The 10,972-nt window shown below is 51.2% G+C and overlaps 1 protein-coding gene across 2 annotated transcripts in view; it reads left to right on the forward strand.

Moving 5' to 3' along the window:
* Positions 1-10,972, forward strand: part of AARS2 (alanyl-tRNA synthetase 2, mitochondrial) — a 54,176-nt gene that overhangs the window by 27,295 nt on the left and 15,909 nt on the right. The window contains exons 13-22 of one of the 2 annotated variants that reach the window (XR_002099330.1): positions 289-402; positions 1,522-1,662; positions 2,457-2,594; positions 3,051-3,160; positions 4,664-4,772; positions 6,263-6,385; positions 6,496-6,606; positions 8,625-8,708; positions 9,065-9,172; positions 9,831-10,078. Coding sequence is in view for 1 of the 2 variants with exons in the window: in XM_019526764.1 (XP_019382309.1) it covers positions 289-402; positions 1,522-1,662; positions 2,457-2,594; positions 3,051-3,160; positions 4,664-4,772; positions 6,263-6,385; positions 6,496-6,606; positions 8,625-8,708; positions 9,065-9,172; positions 9,831-9,995 (1,203 nt within the window). In the remaining variant the exon portion in view is untranslated. Of the gene's footprint in view, positions 1-288; positions 403-1,521; positions 1,663-2,456; positions 2,595-3,050; positions 3,161-4,663; positions 4,773-6,262; positions 6,386-6,495; positions 6,607-8,624; positions 8,709-9,064; positions 9,173-9,830; positions 10,420-10,972 lie in introns of those variants that run through there. The other variant, XM_019526764.1, reaches the window with a different exon arrangement.

Raw genomic sequence — 10,972 nt, forward strand, 5'->3', positions numbered from 1 at the left:
CTCCCTGCTCATGGGCAGCCTCTACACAGAAGCCACAGACCAAGTAAACCAAGGGCTGAGTCACGATTGTGGTAAGAATAGGATGATGCTTGTAGGGGGCTTGTCCTCCCTCTTCCCATCCTACACCTGCTTTGGGGATAATCCAGGGGGATTCTGTGCTCCAGGGCTATCGGGTAGATGCTCTGCCAGCCACTGAACTTGCCTTGCCTTGCTGTGCTACCATGGAGGCCTGAGGCAAGGAGAGTTTTGTGCATACTAATCTGTCACTCTGTGTTGCTCTGTTCTGAGGATGTGCTGTTCCCAGTGGAGTCAGTCCAGCTCTCCGGTGGCTACGTTGTCCATGAGGTAACAGTCCTGGAGACCCTGCGGGCTGGAGATCAAGTGCAGCTCTTTGTGGATGAGGTAATGAGTTGCTGCTCTTCACCCTTTCTTGGTCTTGCTTCAGGGGTGAAGTGCTTAGCAAAATGAGAGCACAAAGCTGCTACTCTAGTAGGGCTCTCACATCCCCTGCTCCTCGTGTTTGGAAATGGGCCTTTCCCCCTTTTGAATGGGGTATGGAGAGGGTGTTCCCCATTAGCCTTGTTGGCAGCTAACCAGAGCAGAACCAAGGTTGGCTAGCAGTGTGTAGCCTAGTGTTGGCATGTCTGTTTACAGAGTGGAGATGAGGAGTCCACTCTGGAGTGTGTTGGGACCTGTCTCTTAGACTGTTGTCCATGTGTCCTCCTGCCACGCCCCTGCATATTGAAAAGTACCCCATCAGTGCACAGGCATGTATGCATTACATCATGAGCAGGTCCAAGGAGGTGATCCTCCCCCTCTATGCAACATTGGTCAGGCTGCAATTGGAGTATTGTGTCCAGATCTGGGCGCTGCACTTCAGGAGGGATGTGGACAGTATCGAGAGGGTCCAGAGGAGGGGAACTTGCATGATGGGGGTCCAGAGGAGGGCCACTTGCATGATCGGGGGCAGCAAGGCAGGCCCTACAAGCGGAGGCTACGGGACCTGAACCTGTTCAGCCTCCACAAGAGAAGGCTGAGGGGGGATCTGGTGGCCTTCTACAAACTGGTCAAGTGGAACCAGCAAGCTATGGGTAAGTTCCTGTTCCCCCAAGCAGTACCGGGAGTAACAAGGAATAACGACCATAGCTTGACTGAGAGTAGATTCAGGTTAGACATCAGGAGGCACTACTTCACAGTCAGGGTGGCTAGGATCTGGAACCAACTTCCAAGGGAATTGGTGCTCACTCCTACCCGGGGGGTCTTCAAAAGGAGACTAGATAATCACCCGGCTGGGGTCATTTGACCCCAGCTTTCTTTCTTTCCTGCCCATGGCAGGGGGTCAGACTTGATGATCTGGTCAGGTCCCTTCCAACCCTACCAACTATGAAACTACATCTGCTTTTTATGCATTTGCTGGCAGGTGCAGGGTCCCCACCCATGTGCTTTCCTTCCATCAATCATAGTGGGGTGTTGTAATGTCCTCCCAGCTCTCCTTGTTGACCCAGGGTGTGTTGCTTTCAGGCCCAGCGGCTAGCCTGCATGATGAACCACACTGCCAGCCACCTGCTGAACTTTGCACTCCGCTGCATCCTGGGAGATGGCACAGAGCAACGAGGGTCCCACATTACTGCCAAGCAGCTGCGATTTGACTTCAGTACCAAGGTGATGGAGATCCCACATGGTGCTATTCCCCAAGAGTAATGGGAACGCATGAGACTTGTCTAGAGAAACGATCCCTCCTCTACCTTCCCACCAGTTCCATTCTCCTATGTGGGAAGTAACCATTGAGCCTCTTGGCCAGTCACCTATTGTTCATTGTGTCCTAGGTGGAGCAGGGGCTGGGGCTCAGTTGGCAGCTGCTGCGTGGGAGTGAGGGTGGCTGTCGTAGAGATGAAGGGGGTTGACAGGATGCAGGTCTTGTGGGTAGCAGTAGTGTCTTGAAGACTTGGGCTTGCTGTCTTCAGGTGTTGGGTGTATGGCAAGTGTTGGGTGTACTTCAGGGTTACTCCTGGTCAATGTTTACTACTCCTAGCATCCGTCCGGGTGCAAGAAGGATGTATACAAACAGGAAGCAAAGGCTATTAGGTCAGGTGAGCACCTAAGGAATGAAGCCGTAGCATTCTAAAAGTGCCTTATTTAAAGAATGTGACAAATGCTGTTGGATTAATGCTGACCTAGATCACAGAGTAAGGCAGAGGAAAAGAGAATGGAAGGGTCCTCTTTACCCTGCTTATGCAGTGTGGGCCATTACCCCAGTTATGCAGTGTGGGTGGAAATGAGATACAGAGGAGAAGCAATTTGCTCAGAGTTGGAGGTAAAGCTGGGAATTGAATCCAGAAGCCATGACACATCATGACCTTCCCCCCACCCCATAACACAGCACTTTCTCCTTCATGCTATTTGGAATTGTGCATCTCTGGAGAGGTTTTCTGCTGATGGACTATCTCCTTTCTCAGGCTCCAGTGACCACGCAGCAGATGCAGGAGATAGAAGGCATAATTCAGGAAGTGATTAAACGGGATGAAGCTGTCTACATGGCAGAAGCCCCTCTGATGCTAGTGAGAAACATTCAGGGACTTCGGACCACAGATGAGGTACAATGAGAAGGTGGATAGGAAACTCATAAGCCTCAGCAGAAGGCAGCTACGAACAAGAGCCACTTAAGCTATATGAGACATACAATGATGGATTTCCCCAGTGCATGAAATAGAGCATGGAAAGGGAAGTGTTATGGAGAAGAGATGCTAGAGAATAGAGGTGTGCTTCTGGGGTACCCAGGCAGTTGTCTTTCTGAACGCCACAGTCTGGTGGTGTGGAAAAGGCTGCCTGCTGCAGGGAGGTGAGGACAGAATTGTGGTGTTGTCTTAGGCTAATGTCTACCTGTTGTTCTAATTTACAGGAGTCCTGTATGTGACAGCTGCTCATGGCTGCCTGCAGCTGCATCTGATGGAGTCTGGAGTGGGAGGGATGGTCTCAGGTCTTAGTGGTAGACTGAAGCACAGAATAAGCTCTGTTGGCTGTTTGCAGCTGTTCCTTGTCTCCTTTCACAGATGTACCCAGATCCAGCAAGGGTGGTGTCTGTTGGGGTGCCTGTAGACACTGTGCTGACCCAGAACTCTCAGGCTGCAATGCAGACCTCTGTGGAGCTGTGCTGTGGGACGTAAGTGCCCTTCCCCATCAGTTCTTCCCTTTTCTCTCTAGTCAAAGGGTGGGTTTTGGGGGTGGGATCTGTCCTTCTGATGCTTCTAGCTTGTCTTCCCATCTGGATCCAGGATTTGAGTGAGAATCTCTGCACAGTCTCTACTTACACTCCTGGGGGGGTGGGCAGGAAAGTTGCTTAATGGTTAGATTGCCAGGAGGGGGCTTCCCCACACCTGGCAGTCTAATGAGCTAGATAATCAGACTCCAGCTATATGACCATAGTTGATTAACATCCCTTCTCTGCTTCGTCTCAGTTTCCCCATCAGCAACAGTGGGAGAATGATCTTGTTACACTAAGAAGACTGTCTACAGGGAATTTGGAGGGCCTTGGACAAAAAATGCTGTTTTGGAACGCAAAGTTCTATTCTACCCAGCCATATTTCGTAGTTCAGGGGGCTGCCTGTGATTTAAAGTGAATGCCAGGCAAAGCGCAGATTACAGAGCACTCAAGAGGGAGGTTTCTGCTGGCATCCAGAATGCTGACTGAGGTGTGGATGTTTAATATTTTTTCATTGATCACCTTGGCAGAAAAACTAGGCATATTCTAACGAATTCTGAGGATGATGTGCAATTAGGAGGCACTGCCAAACAGGGCAGGACCTTATAGAAAGAATTGGATGTCTTGAGGGCTAGAGAAGTAGAAAGAGGATAACTTTAAAAGTGCCAAATGCAAGATCATTCCATTAGCAGGAGCTCTTGTTGCTACTCCATGAGCTTGGGGGGCTTATCAGTGAGGAACAACAAAGGAGCAGAAAAACTTGGGTCCGTTAGCTGATCAAAAGGATGATTTATGAGACAGCTGTTAAAAAAGCCAATTGGATGCACTGAGCAAGGTTTTTCCAATAGAGAAGGGAGGTTTTAATCTTGATCTATTGCCATTATATGTGGCAGTAGATCAAGCCTCACCAGGAGTCTTGTGCAGTCATGGTGACCCCTGTTCAGGAAAGATGAATTCAGACTGAAGCAGGTGCAGAGAAGGGTTGCTAGGATGATAAAGGTAGTGGAGAGCTTGTCCAATGAGAGGAGACTAAAAACCTAGAGAAATGAAGGCAGAGAGGGAACATGACTGCTCTTTATAAACATACATGGGTTGTAAATACCAGGGAGGAGAGAAGAGCTATAATTAAAGTTAAAAGATGAAGCTGGAACAAAAGCACATGGGTGTAAACTGTCCATAAATAAATTTTGGCCAAAAATTAGGTTTCCAGGCATCAGTGGAGTCAGCTTTTGAAGCAGCTTTCCAATCAGAGTAGTGGGAGCAGGCAATTTAGCGGGGCTTAAGATGAGCTTGATCAGTTCCTGAGCTAGATAGTATAGCAGAGTTGCCTGTGGTAGCAGAGGACGGAATATGGTGTTGTCCAGAATCCCTTCTGTCTTGTGATAGCAAGCCCAGGGTGAATATCGATGATGCAAACATCCTGACTCTTTGCCCTTTCTCTTCCTCTCTTTGCCCATTTCACAGGCACTTACTGAAAACAGGAGCTGTCCAGGATTTGACCATCATCTCTGAGCATCAGCTGGTTAAAGGGATCAGTCGTATCATTGCTGTCACTGGGGAGCAGGCCAAGCAGGTGAGATGAAGAGGCTGAAACATCCTTTTTGTGATGCAGAAGTCTAGGGAGCAGGCACACACCCACACTGTAAAATGCTGCTCAGTCCTGACCTGCAGTACCTGCTCCTGTGCCTAGTCTTGCTCCTCCTTTCCCCCACACAGATCTGCCAGGTTACATCACCCATGACTTGTACCTCATCCCTCACCTCTCCACACTGCTCTGGCAGTGCCACTGATGCCTCCCCTGCCTCTGCCAGAACTAAGCCAAAATAGGAAGAAACCTTTCACTCTTGCAGGTGGGATCTCACCCAAGTACCTAAGTAGGAGTTAACAGTTTGACCTTCTGTGGCTTAATTTCATTTCCTGTCTGTCACAGCTGTCCCTGACTGCTGATTCCTTGTGCTAAGGCGAGAGCAGTTCCAATCAAAAAGATTTTGTTTCTTTGTGTATGGTCTTTGACTCCTAAATAAAGGTCCTGGCTGACTGGTCCATCTGGCTTGGTTGCTTTGTACATGAGATGTCCTTATGTGGCTGAGTGCCTGACAGCAGGGCTTGCTATCTGACTTGCCCCTGTGTAGCCACATTCCTGACCAGACCCTCCCCTGCAGCAGACTGTGGGGCACACTTGCCCTGCTTGCTGGAAGCGCTGACCCAAAGCCACCCCTTGCTGTTTTGTGTCCCACACAGGTTACTGTTGTGCTTAGTGCTGAGGCGAGCAGTTTGCAGTGAGGGCTGCACATGTTAACCATCCGAGAGAGGTCACTAGCACAGAAGTCAAAGAAACTTAACCCTTGCCAGGCAGAGCATCTTTCCCACTCTGTGCCTGCTCTTCCATAATGCCCTCTGCTCTCCAGATACAAAACCGAGGGCTTCCTCCTGTGCCACCTCAGGTCAGGATGAGCCCAGAGTCCAGTAAAATCGTTTTTCCTTCCTTCTGAGTCAGGCACCATAGAGAGACCATACTCTGAGCTTTGAGACTAAGGAGTATCTTCAGGAGAAATGCCCCTCACTGAGGTGTTCTGTCCAGGCCAGTGCTGAGCAACTCCAGGAAGGCATGGTACAAGCCTGTGTTGGCTCTTGGGAGGATGTGCATGAAGGGACGTGACAGGAGCTTCTCCCTGTAAAGCCTTCACTAGTACAGGCTAGTGAAAAAAAGAACAATAGTGGGGCTCTTGGCTTCTTCCAGGAAGGCCTGGGATCACTGCCAGGCATGTAAGCGTGGTTCTTGAAGAAGCCTACCTGTGGGGTGCTCACTCTTCATCTTTGAGCAATTACAGATTGAGGGGGAGGATTGTCTCCTCCATCCTCCGTAGCACCAGCATAAATACACCCAATGATTCATCACTGCTAAAATGCAAACAAAAGTTTTTTGGTCATTAAGGCTCAAACCCTTTAATCAGCTATTTTTTGGGAGCCTTCCACCAACCAGCCAACAAAACAGACCTGGCCCTATTTATTACCTTTCTTACGCAGCATATCTTCTAATGGCCTGTTTTGTCACTCTTCTAGGCCCGGGAAGTAGGCCAGCGCTTGACTGCAGAAGTAGACTCTCTCTGTGTGAGAGTGAAGCAAGGAAACTCCTCTCTCCCTGAGATACAGAACCTCTCTAAGGAGGTGGGCTGCTTTATCAAAGTGAGTGCTGTGTTCTTCACACAGAAGGATGTCTGTCTGTCTGTCTTTCCCCTAGGAAGTGTAAATGTGGGGGTTAAGTAGCTGATGTAACTCTTTCCCCTGCCCCACAGGAGCTGGACACCACTGCAATGCCCCAGTGGCAGAGAAGAGAACTACAGACCCTCCTCAAAGCCCTGCAGCGAGCTACAAACACGGCCATTAGGAAGCTGGAAATCAGTCAGGTGAGGATGCAGCAGCCAGGGCTCAGCAGCCTGCTTATCGCACCAAACTGCTCTACAGTAGAGGGCCAGGCAGGTTCTCTGGGTTTGATCTTCCTTCCAAGGAAACCCTAGCAGTTCTGTATGCTAAAGAGCAACCTTGCTAAGAATCCAGATCCCCTTGAAATGCTGGGGAAAGCAGAATGCTATTGCAGCTGGCGCACAAAGAAGCCCTTGGTTGGGCTTCTTGTGGCCAGTTCATCTAAACTTAATCAGTCATTAATTTTATATGATGGACCTGACATTTCACCCTCTGCAAAATCTCTGCTCCTTTCTGGGCTTAGAATTTGGAGAGCTTCATGAAAACCCTAAGCAGCTGCTGATTTCCCAACACAACCCCACTGGGAGGGAGGTAAATATCCCTCCTGCAAGACTACTGGTGAACTGAGGCATGAAGCTGAGGTGTGTCTTTATCACCTGGCCCCACAGCAAAGCAAAGGCAGGGCAGGGAATAGAATTTGGACCCTTGGGCCCTGCTCTTATTGCCATAGCTGCATCCTCTATTTTGGTAATTAATCTGATTGCATTTCAGGCGTACACGTTCTAGGAAAGTTTGATGACTTAATCTTCTCTTCAAGTAGCTGAAGGATTTAGTATCTCTTTCAAGCAAAGCACCAGTGCCTAATTAACAGAGATCCTCGTTTTTCCTGATTAAAAAATCTCAACTTCTCTGATAAAAAAAAAAAAAAAAAATCACAAATTCTCTGATAAAACCCCCAAAATCTGTGATTTAAATTGAAAGCCCCCCCTGGTCTTGCTGGTGCCCCTCACTTCTGCCCACAGGCCCCCCAGCTGTACTTATGCCTCTCCTTCCCCACAGCCCCCCAGCCCTGCTGATGCCCCTCACTCTTCCCCACAACCTCCTGGCCCTACTGGTGTCCCTCACCCCTCCCAGCTTCCCCAGCCCTGCTAGTGCTCCCTGCCCCCCCCAGCCACCAGGGCTGTGGGGCCAGGGACCCAGTGCCACAGCCCCCTGCCCCCAGCAGGAGGTGGTGGCTGCTGCAATGGAGTGGAGCCCATCTCTACCCATGTTGCTGCAAGCACTCCGAGAGGGTAGGGGGAACCTGTGCCCCAGATCTGTGGTGGGGGTTGGGGACTGCCCGCTGCAGGATCAGGCTCCTGCCCTGCTGCCCTCTCCCACAGCCTCTGCAGCCCAGCAGGTGTGACCCAGCGCTGCAGGGAACAGCGGGACTGTGCAGGAAAGCTGCTTGCCACTGCGAGTTCCATGCTGCCCTGGCAATGCGTCCCTTGCATGCACAGTGACACAAGGTTGTACCCCTCACCGCTCTGCACGCGCAGGAAATGCATTGCCAGGGCAGCAGGGAGTTGTCCCCACCTCCACAGCAAGCTGCCTGTGGCCCCATCCCACTCACTGGGGCTCTGCAGCCATCCATTATGGCCCTGGGCCCCAAGCCTCAAACGCTGCCCTGGGCCCTGTTCAACTCCATCCCTCCCTCTCCCCCTGTGTGGGGGAAATTGCTCTCCAAGCTGCCTGGCAGCCATGTGAATGGCACCCCTTGCCTGACTGCCCTCCTCTGCTCCCTCCCAGCCCCCTGCAGGCTGGAAATGCCAGACTGCAGAGAGCTCTTTTTAAAACTACAAAATCTTCAGGTTTTTCTGCTAAAATGAGAAATCTGCATTTTATTTCGATAAGAGGGGAAATCCACATTTTACTTGGTTTTTCCGTGGGAAATGGAAAACCCAAATCCCTGCTAATTAACCACATGCTGGCTGTAAAAATGTATTGGACAGCATGTTCTTGACAGAGGGACTGAGGACCAAATGAAACATGAATGCTACACTCCATTTTCCCTTTAAAAGAGGTTCCATTTCCCACACCCACCCTGCAAGGCCGATGAAGAGGAGCTCAGGATATAATCTGGCCCCTTACGTAGCATCAGGTGCAACGGTGGGTGTGTGCCTTCCTCACCCTATGCCCATGGCAGCAGCAGTCCCTCATAGTGCTGTGTCTCCTTCTCTAGGCCGCAGAGGCAGCACAGATCCTGCTGGAGAAACATCCCAACCAGCCTGTTATAATCGACACTGTTCCAGTGGCCTCCCTCTCGGTGAGTGTCCAGGAAGGATACCACTATGCAGGTAGCACAAGGTGGAATCAGTAGGGCCAGGATCTGGAGTCGGAGGGAGCTGTCAGGCTAGAAGCATAGGTGCATTAAGCCACAGCAAGGGAGTTGCCAAAGATTGGAGGTGGGGTGGAGATGGGTAGCTGGAGTCACCCCAAAATTTGCTGGGTCAGAAAATGAAGTGACCTGAGCTGCCCACTGGCCGGTCCAACCGTGTCCTGGGCTTGGTGCAATAACCTGCTGCTCTGTGGATCTGCCTTGTCCCTTGTTCATGATCCTTCCCACTCCCTTCCAGCCTCCCTTGCCTGGGCTCTGACTCATCCCCCCTCTGTTTCTCCTAGATCCTGGTAAAGGTTGTAAACCAGCTGTGTGACAAATCTGGGGTGTCAGTGCTGCTGCTCAGCCCACAGGCCTCCGGCCAGGTACTCTGTGCCTGTCAGGTGTCCAAGGTAAGCTGGCTGCTGCATGTATCAAGCAAACAGTCTCCGCCTATAAAGGGTTAACAAAGCAGGCCAGGCTCTGTGGTATGGAAGTAGGGCTGCAGAAAGACCAGAGTACAGCCAGGCACCACGTTGTTCCTTTTTGGTAGGGAACTCAATAGGACTCCTCATTGTAGCCTGTCAGTGCTGCTACTGAGCCATGTGGAGGAGTCCAGGCTGAGACGGGCAAGAGATGCCCAAGCCTTCGGCCTTTCCTAAGCTTACTTTAGTCTGCACAGGGAGAATTCAGGCACAGGGCCCACATCAGCTATTAGGCAGGCAAAGCAGTAGCATCTGGGTTGCTAAGCTCAGCCTCCATGGTCCTGCCAGGACCCCAGCTGCTAGAACAGGGATGGGCAAAATGCAGCCCACAGGCCAGATAAGGCCCACCAGGCCATTCTATCCGGCCCACGGGGCCCCTAACAAATTTAGAAAATTAATATTTATCTGCCCCTGGCTGCCTGTCATGCTGCCCTCGATGGCTTGGCAAAACTCAGTAAGCAGCCTTCCACCCAAAATAATTGCCCGCCCCTGTGCTAGAACCTTCTATGCCTCTCTTCTCTATCCAAGCTACAGTGCTTTGGGCTCCCAAGCTAACCTCACTTCATGTCATCTCTCTCTTCCCCAGAGTTCCCTACCCATGCTTTCTGCTGCCGACTGGGCCGTGGCTGTCTGTACATGGATGGGAGGCAAAGCAGGGGGCTCTGGCATTGTAGCCAAGGGCTCTGGAAATACCAAGGACATACAGGGAGTCCTGACTGCTGCACTGGAGTATGTCCAGACTAAGCTCTGATGCTTTGTTTGTGGGTCAGCTGGATGAACCACAGTTGGCAGCCCCAAGCCTTCGGGCTGCTGGAACAGGGCACACACTGCTCTGTGTATTTTGGTGGCTTAACGGGTCCCACCACTGAACACTGCTGCCACCAGTAATGTGGACCAAGGTTATCTGGTTCCCTGCCTTGTGGGTCAGTGCAGTGCTTTTGCCTCCTGAAGAGGAGAGAGATGAGGGCTGCCCATCCTGACCTGAGTGACTGGAGGTAGTGACTCATTTCCCCCTCTCTGCCAGGAGTCATGGGGGTGGTGTCACAGAAGGAGCCAGCCTTTCCTGGCCTTGCTGAGGGGTGTCCCTGCTCCTCAGCTGCAACTGACAGGGATTCTGCTACTGGGGGAGCAGCACAATGGTACCCAAGGCTAATAAAGAGCAGAGATGGGCTGAACAATGCTGTCTGACTGCAGTTTCTCTTCAGGCCCAGCACAGCAAGGGCTGAGTGGAAGCTGTCCCTGCAGAGCTCCTCAGCAGCTGCTCTGCCTCTTTTATGAGCAGTCTGGTTCCTATTCAGCATGTTACACAGGGGTAGGATGGCCCTTTCACCCTCCAACAGGGCCCAGCCAGCCCTCATATTTTACTAGAAGAAGAGCTTAGAAACCAGCATGGGAAAGTCCACTGGCTCAGCCTCTGCAGCCAGTACCATAGAGATTGCACAGTGCCCAGTGCCACATCCAGCCCAGGCAGAGATGCAGTCATCCCACAACTCCTCAGTAAAGTCCTCAGTCAGAACAGCCTGTCTGCATTGAGTGAGTGCCATTATGCCCATTGCTTCTAAGCCCCTGCCACCAGTACAAGAGACTTGCTCACTAGTGGCCTTTATTCCTGTGCCAACAGTAGTCTCAGCCACACTGTGCTTAGAGATGGAAGGAAATATGTTATTTCCAGGGTACAGTGGGTGCTGAAACCATTTGAGCTGGAGCTGACTTCAGTGCAGTTTCAGT

Source organism: Gavialis gangeticus, unplaced genomic scaffold (genome assembly GCF_001723915.1).
Source record: "Gavialis gangeticus isolate Ggan-Ray unplaced genomic scaffold, GavGan_comp1, whole genome shotgun sequence".
Taxonomy (NCBI): domain Eukaryota; kingdom Metazoa; phylum Chordata; order Crocodylia; family Gavialidae; genus Gavialis; species Gavialis gangeticus.